Source organism: Cryptomeria japonica, chromosome 11 (assembly GCF_030272615.1).
Source record: "Cryptomeria japonica chromosome 11, Sugi_1.0, whole genome shotgun sequence".
In the NCBI taxonomy this organism is placed as follows: domain Eukaryota; kingdom Viridiplantae; phylum Streptophyta; class Pinopsida; order Cupressales; family Cupressaceae; genus Cryptomeria; species Cryptomeria japonica.
In genome coordinates this window covers 111,478,440-111,498,252 of record NC_081415.1, presented here as the reverse complement: position 1 = coordinate 111,498,252, position 19,813 = coordinate 111,478,440, and the positions used below count along the sequence as shown (strand labels likewise).

At 33.8% G+C, this 19,813-nt stretch overlaps 1 protein-coding gene, 1 long non-coding RNA gene and 1 other non-coding gene across 4 annotated transcripts; 2 read left to right on the top strand and 1 right to left on the bottom strand.

Moving 5' to 3' along the window:
- Positions 1-6,919: 6,919 nt before the first annotated feature.
- LOC131037646 (putative UPF0481 protein At3g02645) lies at positions 6,920-8,398 on the bottom strand. The gene has a single exon (XM_057969832.1). It carries the CDS (start codon positions 8,396-8,398, stop codon positions 6,920-6,922), a length of 1,479 nt encoding a protein of 492 aa, XP_057825815.1.
- Positions 8,399-11,073: 2,675 nt separating this feature from the next.
- On the top strand, positions 11,074-17,305 carry LOC131037635 (uncharacterized). Of its 2 annotated transcripts, XR_009359502.1 has the most exons (5): positions 11,074-11,471; positions 16,173-16,279; positions 16,467-16,638; positions 16,953-17,079; positions 17,279-17,305. It is a non-coding gene; the product is annotated as an uncharacterized LOC131037635 (long non-coding RNA). The 2 variants fall into 2 exon arrangements; XR_009104272.2 differs by lacking the exons at positions 16,953-17,079; positions 17,279-17,305 and having other exon boundaries at positions 11,341-11,471; positions 16,467-16,683.
- Positions 17,306-17,692: 387 nt separating this feature from the next.
- TRNAV-UAC (transfer RNA valine (anticodon UAC)) lies at positions 17,693-17,765 on the top strand. The gene has a single exon. It is a non-coding gene; the product is annotated as a tRNA-Val (tRNA).
- Positions 17,766-19,813: the final 2,048 nt, after the last annotated feature.

Here is a 19,813-nt window from a genome sequence, read left to right as displayed (position 1 = left end):
ATAAGAAAATTATTGAGGTGGCTTATGATTTTGTGCCACACAAAGTAGTTTTTAATTTAAAGTGCCAAACAAATAATCAAAGATACTCTTTTTCTCTTTCATTTCCATGCATTTATCAATTAACATTAGATAATAAAAAAAAAGTTATTGTGAATCTTGATTAAGAAAGGAAAATCAAACACTCCCGAATGCAACTTTCAAACCCATCCAAACAAACACAATAAATAAATAAATCTAATTTTTGAGAAATCCTTCCTAGACCATGAAAGACTGATCAAGTCCATGGGTCAAACCTAGCAAACGATACAAAGTTGGATGGAGGTATGGCTAGAGTTTTTGTTTGACTTTAAGAAAATTGGACAAAGACTTGAAGCTCCTAACCCATGGAAGACTTATAGAGTCCATGAGACAAACCTTGTCCGAATGAACTTTCTATATACATACCATCATCCTCACCAATTTAAATAAGAAAGTTATTGAAATGGCTTATGATTTGTGTCACATAAAACAATACTTTTTTATTTAAAGTGCTAAACAGATAATCAAGATACACCAGGGCTGCCTTGAGATATAACAACCACTACAATATTTTGGCCCTTGTCACAATATTCCCTGGGCCAGCCGCTGATAAAATAACGAATTGCAGGTAAAGAAAATCTTTGACACTAGTTTCCTATTTAGCAGACTGTATGGAGGCACGGTGATGGAAAAAATCGTAGCAGTTTTCCTCTCCAGGTTTTAGAATTTTCTTTCTAATTTCTTCGGTAACTTAGTTATTACCAGGATGATGGACTGAGAGGCGGAGGAAAAGAAACATAAAAGAAAACTAAAAGCAGAAATTCTTAATAATAGAGATAATATTAGAGACAACCAGAAAAATATCTTTTCATTTTAATATACTTCAAAATCATACATTAACTTGCTTCATCAATACATTGAGCTGTTGCTCCTTTTCATGCTTAGATATATACTCAAAACAGAGTCCCCTGCTGTTACATACATCTATCAAACTTTTTCCATATTTTTCTTGTTCTGCTCACACTAAAACTGCCCCAGTTCTAGTTACTGTATTTCTGCTGTATATCTTCTACAAACTTCTACAATCTTCTTACAAATTAACTTTTTTGTATTAAAATAATACAGCTTCTAGACTCTTCTACAAATTCTAGAAGAAGAAGAAAACTAAACAGTAAATTATCTTTAATTCAAGTCCATTTACTACTGTCTTGTATGTACATAAAAAAGATTACAATCTTCTACAAACTTTTACAATCTTCTTACAAATTAACTTTTTTTATTAAAATAATACAGCTTCTAGACTCTTCTACAAATTCTAGAAGAAGAAGAAAACTAAACAGTAAATTATATTTAGTTCAAGTCCATTTACTACTGTCTTTTATGTACATAAAAAAGATTGCAATCAATATTTTTAATTCAAAAAACTGTCATGTTTGGAGTAAGAAGGAAGGCACGAGCATGGTAAAGTTGAGTAGATGGGATGGACAGCAGTCTACGGAGGAGTAGGTGGGCGGTTGAAGATTAATTTCAACACAGGAATGGTTTAATCCTAAATTTACTAAGCGTAACATCATAGTTGTCGAATCCTGCTGGGCATTTGCCCATATTGTGTTGGATTTGCGTTTTCCAGATACATTGAATCAGGATAAAACTTCTGGGGCATTTTATTATTCTCTCTATTTGTTATTGTTAAGATTTTTCTCTATGTAAATCCATTTCCCAGCCAATTTCTCTGCTCATCCCAGCAATTAAAAGTTTACATGTGTTCATTTATATAATGTAATCTGAAACAGACTTTTGATTGTTTCTCAGAATTCTAGGTTTTCGGATCTTTTATCCCATGCAAACCCTACTTTCCAACCTTGGCAAATGTATTTTATGGGGAATTTGTTAAAAAAAAATCGATACAGGGCACCATATTGTTGGCATTGTTGTTTTTGTTAATGAAGTTTGTGTGATTCCAAACTGGGAGGGACTCTTCTGTGGAGTATGGAGTTTCCAATTAGTTTTAGATATCTATAATATTGATATATCCTTAGATGTGAAGGGTTGGAATGAATAATAGCGGTCAAAAACACAAATCCGTCTTTGGACAGGAATAATTTGGTGCAGACACATGCATGACCAAACGGCATCGAGTCGCAATTAAAGGTGAAGTTCTCAAAAACAAAAGCTCAATGTTTTTTCTAGATTTGTAGCATGTTTCGGGCATCGCAGGTTTTATTTAAAATGATGGATTTTTATTCTCTTTCAATATTCATAAGCCCTGAAAATTATCATCGTTTATGTTTTGATTGGATGAAATACTGATCCATGAATAAAGCTCATTTGTTTAGGGACTAACCTAGATATCAAATTGCAGAAAATGATTTTTTATCATTTCTGTTCTGCAGCCTGAGGTTCAATTCTCTGCAGGGTTATTCTCTTTTTGCCTTGAATTTTATGACATATACATTAAACCTTGATTCTACAACAAAAACAAGTTCAGCTAACACTTTAAACTAGTTTTCATTTGGCAGATATACCTTTTTAAGAAATCATTGCAAAATTTTTCGATTGTAGAGCATAAATTCTAGAAAGGATGCCAATCACTTTGCAGGAAACTTGAAAAAATATTCTTTGAATTCAAAGTTGTGCATAAAATGAACATATGAAAATGAAAATTAAAAAATTCTTTAGCAGTTACACATTTTTAAGCATTTGGTTTTTATTTTCTAGATAATAGTTTTTTTTGGTTTTTGTTACATATGATATGATTTTTTTTTAATATTAAAGCTAATCTATTAATTAGCACTCGCACCCTAAGGTTCAGTGGGCATTAAGAATATTATAGAAGCATATTGTTACTTCGTGTGTCTTCAAAGCAAATCAGTTTCCCTGGCACCTATACATGAACTTCAATTCAAAATGGATAGGCATAAATTGATAAACCTCTGATAAGAAACAAGAATGACCTACCTTTTTCCTTAACAAAATGGATAAAAAGTCACATTCCATTAGACCTATCTATTAAGCTTCAGCTAATTAACTTAAGTGTAGTATCCCATCTTATTCATTCACCGTGGTTAATTAATGGAAATATCCAGCCAACGTAATGTAACTGAGACAGAGCACAAATGACTATATTTAACACCTACTGTAAATAAACCTAGATCATAGATTGAAGTAAACCCTTTATTTACAGTTTGTTGTTGGCATTCATCTATCATTAGTCTTCAAACAAGTTACATTTATAGACATCAAATTACTGTTCTTAAAGTTGATATGCTGAATCAGATCACAAATTCCGAAATTCGTAATATATCTCCACAGCTATTATTCAATACTCAGTATTTTAGTTATCTATGTATACAGATATACCCAATTTACAGATCAAAGGGAATGTATGTACTGTCTGAGACTCTGATGTACTTCGAAGAACTGAACAGAGTACTTAAAATAATTATAGTTCAAACGCCCTGCTCACTCCCTGTTAAACCCTGATTTCAGACAAGGATTACAACCTATTGCGCGGTTCTTCTTTTATGACTGCGGATGATATGGATTAGGTGAGAGTGCCAATTGCTATTCACACGATATTACTTTACTTTCGAAATGCTATGATGATTTATATGCATCCAGATCTCCGACCAAGTTGCCTCTATTAATGTGTATCGCTGGCAGTGATACTATACAATTGCTACTGGGAAATTGCGATAGGCCCCATCCAGGCTGTGGCTACTCTCTGTATGGAATGGATTTTCTTTCTTAATAATCTTCCTAGCGCATCAGAATCTCGGTAATGCAATGATGTACAGTGGTTTCTCCACAGCCGTGGATGAAATATCCTCCAAACAATGAATAATGTAGCGAATCCTTCTCACTGGTGGTGCGGTGTGCACCAAGGTGGGTATTCCTGAGCACACAATAATGGCGAATTGCTTATAATGATTCCAGTGCCAAAATCCAATTATAAATCATAGATTTGAAAGGTTATTCTTTAATTGCAATTTGAGAATGAATCGAATTTGTATATTGGCAATCTTTAAGTGAAATCACTTCTTGAAATTGTGGGTTTTCTTTCATTATGAGATTAATTGAACAAAATTTTATACTCCAATGAAATAAAATAATTGCTCAATCTCTCCTCCTCCCCATTAAACCTCTCTTTTCCTTCACAGGATGTACCTCTTCAGATACCTTTGATTGATTAATATTATAAAACCCTAATTATAATTTCATTTTATAGTATTACTCAAACCCTTCTTTAATGCTGAAAATCACTTTTTCCTTGTATTGAGATTCCATTTGTTGTGTTAAATAAAAAAATATCCTTCACTATGAATGATGGGTGTTGGGTTTTATTTTTATTTAAAAAAGAGACATTACATAAAGTAAACCAACTCGATGTGAAATTTGGAAACCAAAGGGTAAGCCTCGCCTACTGGGGTTGAATGCAGCACTTTACACAATTTTTTAAATCAAATTGAGCTAGTTTTCAGCCCAGTGGATAGAGATGTTTTCAAAATTAAGTAGAATTAAGTTTGTCCATTCCCTTGACAAGAAATCAAGATGTTTCAGCTGCGAAAGCCAGTCTTGAAGCTTATTCCAAGAATTCAGCCCTTCAATCCCAAAATAATGATGAATGCATACGAAGAGGAAGACATTCTTTGTACAAGAAACGTACCTGCCTTACCTGGTCAATTAATTCCTCCATTGGATACCCTTGGGCCATTCTTTAAGGACAAGACACCAGTTGAGATTTGTTCTCAGTCTCTATACAGAGAGAAGGTGCTGGAACCATAGAGGGGGACCACATCGGTGAGGGCAGAGGATTTCATGCAAGGAAAAAAGAAAACCTGAAGTTGTGATTGAGAGCCTTCCGGTTGAGTCTGGTACTACTTCGAAAAAAGACAGGATAATCCCTTTTGAATCTGCTCTTTTTCAGAGCCTTTGGTGAGGTTTGAATCAAACCACTTTGATTGTTTGTTTTCTGACACTCCTCTTTAATTTCAATCTCTGTAGCTTGATGTCTGTTTTTTGGGGTCTTTTTGAGCTGTTCCTTTGCTCTACATTGATCCGTGTTCCTTTTTGTTCATCTTATTGTAAAAGGTTCTGCTTTCCTTTTGAAACCTGTTCCCAGTTCATAACTTCAGTCAGGAATATTAATTTTAATCACAAACAATAAAGATAAGCATCACAAACCACAAAAAGGACGTTATAAAAAAATTGTAGTATAAAGCATTGGTAGGTATAAAGCCAAACTATGCAATTCTTGAATGCAAATACTTAATGCACATGAAGATGGCGAGTTTAAGCACTGTATCACCTTTCTCACCAAGCAATATATAATTTTTCAAAGCCCCGTATACTTCTTAATAGTATAAATTTTCAACATCAATATGCAAAATAAAAATTTGAATTTTTCAATCATTTATAAATATGAATATAATAGACTCTGTTCAGTAGAATGAATTGTTCTGTTTGATGGTTTATCTGTGTGCCAGACCAAAAATAATACTATTAATGTAATCAAGTTCAAATCAAGGATTTAGATCTACAAAATATATTTCAATATTATATAATTGACAAAAAGTTAAGATTGCCAATAACAAAGATGAATTATTTGTCAATCTGAAGTATGTTAATAGGTTACTACAGCTAAAAATGAATTGAGGATATTTAGCTTTTCAGCCTGAGGTTCTCTTCTCTGCAGAATTATTCTCTTGTTGTCTTCAATTTTTTTGCGTATACATTAAACCTTGGTTCTACAAGAATAACCAGTTCAGCTAAGACTTTAAACTAGTTTATATGTGGCAGATATACCATCTCACTAATTAGGCTAGGTGGCTTACTTTGTTTGGGAAAATAGTACAAAATTTCGAAGGATTGTAAAACATAAACCCTAAAAATGATGCCCACCACTTTGCAGGAAACTTCAAAATCATGTTTGAATTGAAAGATTCTAATTTCTGACCGATCAGCATTCAATGAACATATGAGAATGAAAAGACAACAAATTTTCTTTAACACATTTTTGAGCATCTGGTTTTATTTTCCAGATAATGTTCCTTTTGAGTGCTTATTGCATGATGGTAGTAATAACTGACCTTTTGAGGCAGGGTATCCTCCCTCATGCATTTTTTTAATAATGAAAACTAATATATTAAAAAGTGTTTTACATCGACAGCAGTGATGTCTGGATAGTATTTTAAGAGGTAACCAGATTTTGACTTCCAATTTAAGAAAATTCAAAGAAGAATCTACGAGAATCAACACTAGATTTAATCGTTGTATAAGCCTTCTTTGTGTATTTTGTCTTCAAACCATTATTGGCTGTGACCATTCAAGAGATTTTGTTATTGCACTCAACGATATGAGCGAATTTTTCTTTTCAATCTCTGTCCACCTGTTTGTGGATTATCCTCTCTGAGCCTCCTAGTGTTTCGTTAGGGGCATTCATTTGGAAAATTTGGTGTTGATGTTAGCTTTAGTTTCTTAACAGAGGACTTGTACTAGAGAGTTAAGGCCTCAAATTTGGACTGAGCCTTTTGCTTTTCTTTGTAAATTCTGGATATATTTGTTGATTTTGAAGCATCAGTTGATGATATGAGAAGTATCTGATAGATTTTGGTGCGATGAGATTACCTCATCGAGTTTGTTTTATGAATGGATTTAAAAACTTTTTTTTTTCAAATTTTCAATATCAAAAAAGTGCCCTGTTGACTCCTCAGCTTCAAAGAAAATGCTTAGAAGATTTTAAATTCATAAGCTTCACACAGAAAAATGAATTATTATATATATGAATCTTTATGGCATTCATTACCTAGACAAAACTGGGATGGTCCTTGAACTCAAAACCGGGAATATATTATAGAAAGTAGGAATTGAAGCCTCGGGCATGAAATACTGTAAAGGGAATTTATGTGCACTTGTGTTCACATTTTTGCTGAAGTTGGAAATATGAGATTAATGTCTGCACGAAAGTCAGAATGAGCAAAGTGCATGCTCCCATAACTGATGCAGCTCGCCATGGCTTTGAGAAATGTTCCTGTAAGAGTTCACCAAATAAAACGACATACCTACTTCTGTAATATTCATTTACAGCTTTGATTGTATTGTCGATAGGATCATATGGGCTCCTCCATATTGATCTGCGGATACCATTCGATAGAATGCTTATCTCTTTATCACTTCCTAAACTACTATGCATGATACCACATTTCTTCAGTACTGCAACATCACTAGGAGTGTCGACCAATCTGTCCATCAGGTCTACATAGCAAGTAAACACTCTACGTTTGCACTTCATGAATGCTTCCAGTGCCACCATATTCCTCAAGAAAACATCTGTCTTGTAATCCATCTCTATACAAGGGAGGAATAATGTAGAGCTGGCTCTATCAAACCTTATCTCTTCAGATGCCCAGGTGATTGGAGAAAATTTCACCCCTCTCCTGTGTAATTCTGTTGCCGAAGGGAGATTTATGTCAGTTTTATGGGATTTTGGAGACAAAAGCCCCCTAAATCTTGATGTGATCTGATGAAGAAACTGAGAAGCGGTACTCCTAAGTACAATTCTGATATGATCATCTCCAATGGGTATACTAGTCTGAGCAGGATTTGTCTTTGGCACGATGAAATTATAAAGGCATTCCAGTATATGCCTTTCATCAAGCAAATCATTGTAGCATTCTCGTGTAGAAGAACGATAAGAATCTCCAACATGCCTGAAAGGGGAGAACTTTTTACAGGCACTTGAAATTGTCATATTAAGCCTGTTTAAGGCTTCACTATCAGAACCTGTCTGCCATTCCAAAACCTTTTTCAAAATGAAAAGTGGGATTTCATTCTCCAGCTTAAAAATGTCAGCCTGAAGTGGGAAGAACAAAGGGCTCTTCCTGTGTGGATGAAAAACAGCTTCCATGTTCTGAAAATAAGGGCTTGACCGTTGAATTCTAGGGCTTTCATATTGGTCATAACAGCCAATAAACTCCAAAATAAACACAGCATCTCGGGCCATCATCCACCCTAATACTTCATCATCACATTCAATTTGATTATTATAGCTGTTCCTTATCTCCCCTCCAATACTAATTAGATATTTAACCAAATCCTCAAAAGTCCCTCGCTTTGCTTTTTTTTCAATTTGGACAGTAAGCTTAGACTTATATCTTTCAGACTCGAACAGTTCAAGTTTAAGATGATGGTAAGGCCCAAGAGAAACTACCTGTGGCACATAAGCCTCTGGCCTTTCAGTACGCAGGGACTCTGGTATGGTGAAGATGTATGGATGCACATGAGATGCTGTGCCTTGTTCTTCTCCATGCTTTTGTGTTTTCTTTATTTGTTCTAGCCATTGAGAAACCCCTACTTTAGGAACTGTCATCTTTTCCGCCATCAAAATTGAAATTAGCAAACGGGGTTGGGATTCAGCTACTCATCATAGGTTTTTATAGCACTTCACTGTGTGCACACATGAATTATATGGTCCTACGCGTAATACTTTTGATTCTTCAGTCATGTTTTGAGAAATCTATTCCGTGTATTTGACTGTGTTTCCTACCAAGCTCTTTCCAATTGCAAACAAGAAACGTGAAATTTATTTATGTGGCCGTCCATTATTGTGACGTAGAAAACAACAGGCTGTTGGATTTGATAACAAGTGCCCCTCTATAGGCTTATCAAGAATTCTGTCAATGCCCTGGTCCCCTGGAGATGTTGAAGGATGGAGATACCTGCAGTACATCGGATAAGTCATGACTACCACTCTGTATGTCATCTAAGTCAAAGAAGTACTGCGGGACTGCGTATAGTTTATTGCCACTCTGTATATCATCTAAGTCAAAGAAGTACTGCGGGACTTCGTATAGTTTATTGAATGTTGAATTACTGTAAAGGCCTACAGCCATTTCTACATATTTTCTATTATTGGTTGACTAATGGGAAATTTCTTTGAGTTGGATGATTTTCTCATGGATCAATTAATTTGACTCAATTAGGGTCAATCAGTTTGGCTCAAAATATGTAATTGAATTATTATATTAATATCATAATTAGATGTATTTGTTTTTGATATTATAAGTAGTGAGAAAGGATGGTGACCCTGTACACAAACAGTCCAAAGGCAATATTAACAACTTACAGTACACTAACAAGTAACATACTTACAGCATATCAAAAACAGCATAAAGTCTTAATGAGATAGTAATAACAATATATAAAAGTCTTAATAAAAAAATCAAACGATATAAAAAGCTAAAGCCAACCAACCAGTGGCTATTTACATTGCTCCACTCATCACTGAGGAACTTGAAGAGTTCCTTGTAGTTCCCTTCATTGTCAGCATCTTTACCCAAGACATTTTTTTGCATTGAGCACAAGGAAGTGGTCGAGCAGTGCATCACTCTCAAACTAAATCTGAAGACGTTGATCATCTTCTGCTCCATCTCCATTACCTTTTTCTTCAAGATCTCCCATTCCTCTGACGTGTTCCTAAAATTATCAAAGTTGCACACATTCCCCCCTTGTGATTGTCCACCTCCTTTGGCATGGCCTCCAGAGTCAAATCCAAGGGTTCATTATGCCGAAGGCATACCCTATTTGAAGTATTTGAGTTAGCTTGAAAGATCAACGGTGAGGAGTTCTGCAGAAACGTGCAAGACGATCTAAATAATCTGCGCCGTTCGTTTTCTATGTCCCTCACGCGTTGGCTTCTACTACACATTATTTTATGTGCCCATGAGAAACAGCCCGCCTTTCGCCTCCCATTCCTATAGGGCACTGAAAAAGGATTGGTGAGTCCAGAAACACGTGGAGTGGAGCCCACCTACAAACCTATTTAGCCAACGCGTTTTCTGTAGCTCCAAGGAAAGCTCGACACGTCCAACCTTATTCAAACATCACCTCTAAGAGGATCTGTCTCACCTCTATAATGAAAATATCTGACTTATAACTCCTCAATGCGGTTGCACTTCTCTTCGGAATTCTACTCCAGCCTTCGCTACTGAATATTTGATAAGCCTCAAAGCCTGCAAACAGAAACAGTTAACACACTACTACACAAATGAGGGATTTAAGACGTTAATTTAAGACAAAATATTAATTTTGTCTTAATTTTTTTTTTCAATTATTTAATTGTCTCAAACTAAGACAATAGAAATTAACTTTTTTCTAAAATAAAACATTTTTTTTCCCTCTCTTTTCTTGGCGCTCAATCATCTGCCCTCTTCCCTGCTCCCGCGGCGGCAGCGGCGGCAGCGGCATGCAGTTATCAACGCAGGAAGAATTAGGCTTTGCCCATATTTTCCCATCCGCTTCACTGACAGGATAAAATGTAAGGGTTTTTTATGTGTAGGGGTTTTTCAATGGATGCATGGCACCGGGCGCATAGCTACTACAATTTCCATCTTGGCCCTTCGTCGGACAGCCCACTTCTTGCAATCTGATCTGCCCATATTTTCCCATCGGCTTCTACTGCTCATTATCACCAGCTAAGACACAGGCAAGTTCGTGTATTTTAAAAAAAATTCTTCTTTGGTAGGGTTCTGTAATACGTGAACGTGTCTTCTTAGTGCCTGTAGATCATTTATATGGATCATTTGATAGATTCCCTCTAAAGAGATGTTGTTTCAATGAATGTGGGGAAAGAGCAGGGACGACTGAGTCGTAATAGCTGGTAATTGGTTATTTGAATTCATTGTCATATTCAAATTCCGATTTGAAAAGGGCCCTTTTGCTTCGGGACATACCCAAAATGCTCAACCTTTCCCCGTAAAATTACTTCTTGTGGCTCCACAAAGATGTTTTCGATCTTCTTACCCCATAGTTGCCCTAATGATGACATATTGTAAACAAGGCTTCTAGTAGAAGAAAGAAGCCCTTCGACAGGTAAGAGGGGATTGTAATTGAGACAATTTAAGACGTTTTTTAAAGAGAAAATTGTAATATCGCAGTATAATTGAATCTTAAAGCTCCTAAATGTTTTGCAAAGCTGCCAACTCCTCTGCTCTTACTCTGATAGGTGTTGGCGATTTAGATCGCTCAGGGGTTTTTTCGGTGCGGGATGGTCGGGAATCTCCTGTGAGAGTGCGCTCTGCCAAAGAGGGGCTTAAGAATCGTGGCCTTGTCAGCAAACCCTAACTTGCAATGTTTTTTGGACTCTTCTTCCATCAGTGTTGGCACTGGGAGTTACTTGCAGGCTACGTGACATGGGGTTGGTGTTTCGGTGGCTGGGTTGCCTCCTGCTCATCGGCCACGACACTCTTCAGATTGTGGTGTTGGGAGCTCTGCTCTTGGCTCAAATGTTGCCCCATCGTCTCCACCCCTTGGACGGGAAAACTCTACTAGGTTTGGCGATCTTTGTCCCCTTGGTTCTGCTATTCGCAAATTAAAATACTTGGATAGGTTATGTTGTGCAACGAGATACTCTTTGGGAATTCGATCCGACGACCTAGTGGCTATCAATTGAAAAGGTACGTTCAAAACTCTCCTTCGTTTCAATCCTCTGTAAAAGTAGTTTTAACGACATGGTGTAAAAGAAATTATACTGTTTACTGTATCAAATAGACGATGCAAGCTTAGTTCAAATATACCGACATGGACCTTAACTTGATATCTTTCTTAGATAGTAAGAATCTGCCCTAGTTTAATGCTGATACTCAAGAGTATTAAGCTCACTGCTTATTGTATGATGTGTATGGTAGAGACTTGCTTAAATGGTGTGGGAATGGATATGGACTGTCCATTTCGTTTTCCTCCTCTCTATTGGACTGTCTTGGTGATGTTTTGTTATTAGATTGTAGGAATCTTCTCAGATTTATTCTAATCGTGCTATGATAAATATGAAGCTCAAAATTTGTTATTATATTCAAGAATCCTCCCTCGGAGTATGCAGTTTAATGCTGATGCTTTATGTATTACAAATACAACTCACTGTATCGAGCAAATGGTAGACACTAACTGCAAATATATGGTTCTGGATCTGAACCACCTAGAATATTTTCCACTCTGTCTGATGTTGTCTAAGTGATTTGTTTTGTTGTTCAATTGTAACAAACTGTGTAGATTAGCTCTTGAGATGCCAGACATGGTTCTAGCCCTAATGTTTTGTTATTAGATTGTAGGTATGTACCCTTTAGAAACACCTAGTCTAGTGAAGTATCTTGGATGTTGCTCACTGTATCAAGCAGATTCGCTCTAAAGATGCGAGTATAGATCTAAACTGTTCATAAGGTTCCACGGTTCCACCTACGTGATGTTGTCTTAGTGATATTTTTTTATTACTATTAAAGATTATAAGAATCTACACTGACATAATTCAGACATGGAGTAGAAGATGCAAATTTGATATTTTTCTATTAGATTGTAGGAATCTGCCACTTGAATATATGTTCTAATCTACAACAAGTATGAGTTCCACACCACATCAAGCATAAATCAGAGATAATTTGAAATATTTAGGAATATGGATTTGAACTGTTCAATCGACACATTTTCCCACTATTTGATTCTATATCAGTGATGTTTACTTATTAGATTGCAAGCATTTTTTGTAGACTTACTCCAACAATGCTGGAATGTTCTGAATATGATTGTCTGCTATTAGATTGTAGAAATATGCCCTCAGAATGCATACTGTAATTGTTGATTCCCACTATATTAATTATGTAGATCACTGTATCAAGTTCATGGATCAGATTTACTTCAAAGGTGTAGGAATGAAACTCAACTATGCATATATTGCAATTTTTTTTCTTATTTGATGTTGTCATACTGATATTATATTATTAAAATTCATTATTCAGGAATCTGTTCAGTTTTACTCCAATAGTGCTAGAATGGATTCAATACCAGTATTTTGCTGTTAATTGTAGGAATTTGCCCTTAGATCGCCTTGTCCAAGTAGACAACCCAAGAACATTTTTTTATCAAGCATTCAAACCAATGTGATGAGCCACATTTGGTATTTATTGCAATGGAAATACCTTTAAGTTTATTATACTTCAACCCGATGATACTCTCTACTGCAGTTGGTCTAATTTTCCTGAAGTTGTGGCATGTGAACATTATTTAATAGACAATTTTCTGGTTTAATTTTTCTTGCTATTTTATTTTTCTACCAAATCATGCCAAAAGTGGAATGTAACCAGGGGATTTTTGTTTGGATCAAAATACTATTTATTAGTTTTCATGCCTTTTATTTATCAGTCTCATATTGATGCAATGGTTCATCCACATGCAGAGGCTATTATGTCAAAGCTTGCAACTTTTAACAATGGTGAAATAAATGCAGAACCGTCATTGTTGATAACTGCAGATCAAGTAAATTTCACCATCCTTTTTCTTTTCTCTATAGATAACAGTAATTTAATCTTGGTATATTGTCAATATTCATATATATCTTTTCTTAGTGAATTTCTATTTTATTCGATGCAGAATACCAACTTCATAGATAGACACACACCATATTACATCCTACAAGAAAAATGTGCATGCATTGTAGAATTGAATCAACACATTACGACACAGGACACAATATGGAGCATGAATAATCGTTTTTATTTTATAATAGCATGGCATGATATAGCTTTGAGACTCATGAGATACTTTTGTGTTGATTTTTCTCTAAACTTTGTCCAGTGCTTCACTCTATTGTTTGCACACTACTCTTTTCACTATGTGACGCCTCACAACCACTAAAGGGATTGTTTTCTGCAACATTGAATGCTTGGGACAACCATCCTATCCCTTTGAGACTGCATTTCCACTGCTATATTTGTGGTTATTTGATCTTTGTCCTTGGCATTCGCTGTAGTTTTCAAATTGTCACCTAGACAAATAGTCAAAATTTTTAGTATTAACTTTTTCGTTTGATGATAGATTTACATGATTCCAATTGGAGATAAAAGTATATTCAATATTGTATCTCCAATAGAAACAGGTTTTGAAGAACAGAAGAATTGATTGGTAGAATGTGCCAATGAACCACCTGAAAATGTGAGTTTTAGCAGTGCAGATTTAGGATAAGCAGTCAGTATTTTGGGCATAACTTTCTCATACGATATTGGAATTGAGTGATTCAAATTGTTTTGTAAACTAGGTTCATAGGGGAATATTCCTTATAAATAGGTTTTAGATATTCAACAATTTGGTCATCCAAAAATTTACTGCCCTAACTCTGTTCTTACTATGTCCTTGAGTTTCTTGTGTGACACCTAGTGGGTACTTTGTCCACATCTTTTTCGTTTGATGATGGATGGTGTAATTCCAATTGGAGATAAAATTAGATTCAATTTTTTTATCTCCAATAGAAACAGTTTTTTAAGAAAAGAAGAATTGATTGGTATAATTTGCCAATGAAAAACAGGGAAATGTGAGTTTTAGCAGTGCAAATTTACGATAGGCAGTCAGTATTTTGGGCATAACTTTCTCATATGATATCAAAATTGGGTGATTCAAATTGTGTTATAAACTAGATTCATAGGAGAATGTGCCTTAGCAACAGGTTTTAGAGGTTCAACAATTTGGTCATCCAAAAATTGACTCTGTTCGTATCTTGTCCCTAAGTTTCTTGGGTGATACCTAGTGGGTATTTTGGCCACATCTTTTTCGTTGGTTATACAAATTGAAAAATTCAAATTGGGTTAGAAACTATATTTTAATGGCTACTTTGGATAGAAATAGGTTTTTAAAATGTGCCCATATGACCCCCAAAAATAGGATCGTCCCAACTGTGTTTTCAGTGAAGTCAATGAACCAAAATGCCATAAGAGTCTAATAAAAAATATTATGCATCATGACTCGTACATTTTCAACTCTCATGAATTATTCCTTTATTACAAACTTGTGATTTTCTATTTTCCCCAATGTGTGATTGTCATAGGGTTTGTATAGGACTTTTTAGGCCTGGAGTCTTCTTTTATGTATGCTTACAGTCTTTGTATTATATCCATAGGACTGCCCTATTCATTATCTTTGAGATATTACTATTGAACACATGCACATCATTGTGATGACTCCTCATTTTGCAACTATGTCAGTGATTAAGCCAACCTTGTTTTCTTTCACATACCCTTCATTCAGGACCTCTGTGCTATGTATTTGTTGTCCTTAATGATTGTTATTTCTCAAGTGTTGCCAACAAAACCCTTGAATGCATTCTTTGCATTTTGGCTTCTTTATTTTGTGTGATGCTATCTAAACAAGAGATATTTGTATTTCTGCTCTCTAAGACCTATTTTTCCTTTTGCTCTATCATGACATTGTACTTACTGCTGCTATTAGGCCCTTGTAATTGTCATTCGCTTCTCAATGTTTTGTTCTTGACAGTATTATCCTCTTTTCTCCTCATAATAGTGATGTCTTCTATGCATCCAACATGAATTTGTCACCTAGAATAATGATCTCCAACCTTATGTTGTTGTTCATAAATGTTATCACATGATAATTAGTCTTATCACTATAGCCTTTGTGTTAGAATGTTACCCTTGTATGATGTTCATGGACTGTTTTGAAACTGTATCAAACCCTACATGTTGACCATCTCATGGGCCTAATACATAGTGAAGCATCACTACTATTCCCTTTATTAGTCTTTATTTTTCCACTATCAACTGTCATCATCAATGGTGTTGTATTCTTGACAAGGTAGATATGGGTTCATAGCTGTCCATTAACTTTCTTTCCCATCCATATGACTATCATTTGTGATCCTTCCCTTTGTATGCATCATAGCCCACATTGTCTCTACCACTGTGACCTGTAGATATGGGTTCATAGTTGTCCATTACCTTTCTTTCACATCCATATACTATCATTTGTGATCCTTCCCTTTGTATGCATCATAGCCCACATCGTCTCTACCACTATGACCTCTATTTGCCTTTGGATTGGAACCCTTAATGAGGAAACAAGTTGTTCTTCATTTTCATTGATGACCATCCCTCCATGCTAATGATTTTAACCAAAAATTGCTCCTTAGCTATCATAAATTACTCTTGTATGTAATATAGCAAGTTATTTACGATGATTTGTTGCATTGTAATTTATTGATAATTTTTATATTTATGATCCCTGTCTTAATGTATTAATTAAAAAAAACACTAAAATGGATGGTTTTGTGTTATTTGGGAATCTATCAAATAATAGACTAATAATTTGCTTGGTTGTTTTAGAGCCTTGGATAATTGCAGCATAGCCAGACAAATTTCTGGTCTTATTCTCCTCATGCAGAATTACATCATATTATTAGCGGTAATTTAACCTGGAGGATTAACAAGAGGTACTCATTATTTTGTGTACTACATAATTTTTAAATTTCTAAAATTACTAAATTATGCTTTAAATAATATAAATGCTATGTTTTAGTAGAATCAAAATGCAATTTGGAGAATCATTGAACCCGAAAATTATTTCATAGGAATTTCAAAAAGAAAATTCTTTTTTCAGAAATTTTGTTGTCTAACCAGGGAAATCTATGGAGATAAAATGGAGGAGTTTTCACAATGGTCTTGTTACCGTTCAGGGTAGTGCAATTCTGAGGGTGACTTCAGAGAGCTAGACAAAAAAACTGGGTTGACTATAGATGAACAACTTTAAATTTGAGTCTCTTGCATCTATTGTATTCTTGAGTCTTAAAAGGTATTTTCCTAATTAGAGAGCAATATCACAATCAAATTATTTTCATTTTGAGTATCTTGTGCCCTTTGTCATTCTCTTTGTTCTTAGAGCTAGAGTTCTAATTTCTAGGAACATTTTATTTTGATAGTATAAGTTGCTTCTTTTATAAAAAATAATCTTGGGATTTTGGTATGTGCCTCTAATACTACTTTTGAATACATAACATCTAATGGTTTCTTTCAATATATAATGAACTTTTTTTTTGATAGAAAAACTATTCTACATATATATACTCATCAAGCTAACTAAACCTATATCTCATGACTGGACATAAGAAACCTATGGGAGGGCAGCTGAAAGGAGGTGAAAGGGACATGATTGTGAAGGACAAAATTTTGACATCAGGGTTAAGATATATTGTCACCAAAGTTGCTATAGTTTAGCTCAAACATAAATCTGGAGGTTGGTAATTTAAAATTCCAGAAATTTAACATTTTTTAATTTGGATATTCATTTGTATCAATATCATGTTATAAATTACTTCCAAGATTGGAAAGAGTTAGTTTTAGAATCCATTTTAAGTGTTTTGATGAAATTTATTCAGCAAGAGGGCTATTTGAATTCGTAGACTATTGATTTACGGCTATTTTGCATTGAACAGGTTCACACTGAGGATTAGAATTAGACCATTTAGTTGCAAATTCACAAACATAAATGTATCATTCAATTTTTTTGTACATTCTCTTTGTGTTGCATAGAGCTGGCTAGATATTCTAAGGTTTTGTCTAAGAAACACAGTTATTTTATTTTCAAGGCAACACAAAGTTGTTTAATACAAAAACACAAAATGGATTGCAAAATGGTCACATGTTCTCAAGCATTATTTAGACTTAAAACTCACTACTAAACCAAAGGGTGTTTTGAGACCCAAAATTTTGAATGATAAAATTATTCTTTAAAGGGTGCTAGTTCAAATGCAAGAGCATCTCCTTTACAAGCAGGAGGATGGTGGTTCACTACTAAACCAAAGCGTGTTTTGATACCCAAAATTTTGAATGATAAAATTTTTCTTTAAAGGGTGCTAGCTCAAATGGAAGAGCACCTGCTTTACAAGCAGGTGGATGGTGGTTCAATTCCATCGTGCCCTAACATTAATTAATCAATGATATTGTATTTTATATTTAATAATATTGATTTATCTGAATGGTGAGCTATTTTTAAAATTTATTGTTTTATATAATCTCTAAAGAGACAAAAGTGGTACTCTCTAATAAGAATATTTTAATCGTCTTAAGAAAGACAATAGGTGAGATTAAAGACAAAAATACAACTGTCTCTCAATAATACTGGTGTTTTTTATTGTCTTTATAAAGACAATTTTTTAAGACAATAATTTAAGACACTCGTTTAGAGACAATATTTAAGACGATACATGAGTTTTATTTTGTCTCTAGTTAAGACAATTCACTGAAAAATTGTCTCAAATATTGTCTTAAAACCCCTCTCTATGTAGTAGTGTGAAACGATGAGAATGACAAATTTCGAACATTTGGTTGGGTAGAAGAACCTGTACCGGTCACATCAATCAATTTCCTTAATTCAAGTAAATCATCATATTTGTGTGAATGGCATAGGAATAACGTAGGATTAGGGGAGAGGGACCAGTAGTTGAACGGGGTCCAATAGTTGTTATAGCAATTGTGCTTATAATATCCACTCTTACCACAAATTTAAACTATATATTATAAATAAATAGTCCACATGTAAATAAAAAAATAACCAAATTTTGGTCAAAATAGACTTATAGTTGAACACATAAGAGCCTGTATAGTATTCCTACGTGTACAACTATTGGGGTAGCAATGTATATTCATTAGAGTATTTCATATTAGTAATTTGTCCCATCACAAATATACAAGGTGAGCACAAAAAATATCTTGTAGTTTCCCATGAAATGAGAAGGATTTTCAACAAGTTTTAGTGTTCAACTATTGGTCCATTTCTGTTGGATATAAGTTGTATTTTATATAATAAATGAGTTTTTTCTATGGCAACAATTTTTTTTTGTTCAACTATTGATCCATTTATGTTGGATTTACAAGTTAGAGATAACAAATATTTAAGGTTACTAATATGTATTTGGTCCATTTATGTTGCATATAAGTTATACTCTAAATAAAAATATGATATTTTATTAACAAGAAATGATATATACTTTTTCAATTACTAGGCATTTTTAGATTAAGTTTTGGTTGAGTCTTTAAAAAGTGACAAGTTACATGATGAGTCACGCCTTCAAACCTTAGTAAAAAATGAAGGTCTTACGATATTCCATGTGACGACTAACTATTGACGAAGTTAGCTGTAATGACTACTATCCCTCTGCCCTATATAATGTACACAACCACAACCATTTCTTTTTTTGTGGTGGTATTTACAAGAAACTAGAACAATATTACTAACCTTTTTTTTTTTATGTTATTAGTACTTGCCGTTTCGGTTGTCATTATTTTTTTTAACTCATAAAACTCAATTATTTCTCCACCAATTAGAACCATGATTTTTTTTTATATACGTTTTTTAATTTTTATAAAATTAAGATGCATAATTTTTAAGTTTCTAATTATTTCTCCACCAATTAGAACCATGATTTATTTTTATAAGTTTTTAAATTTTTATAAAATTAAGATGCATAATTTTTAAATTTCTAAATTATAGAAATTAGTTTTCTCCAATCTAATTGGTTTGAAAAATTTACATCTTATTAATTAAATTAACAATATAATAATTTGAATAAATAAAAATTAACAATTTAGCTGTTACAGGAAATTTTTGATAATCTAATAAATATCATGAAAACTATTTAGGTAGGATTATAATAATAAATTGTTGATATTTTTTTTTTATTTTTACAAAATATATAAAATAGGAATAAAGTAATTAGCCACTAAAAATAAATCTATTAAATTTACAATATGTGAATAGAACTTAGATTGCTATTATGAATTTTTAATGATGAAAATTATATATATGAAAAGTGGTTATTAATAAGTTGAATTTAAAGATTAATAAATATTTACAATACATTAATCATTAAAAGCAATTATTATTATTTTTTAATTAATCAAGTTTACAATCTCAATGAATTTATTAAATTGAAAATATATTAAAAGTTAACATTAAATCTTTTGTAAAC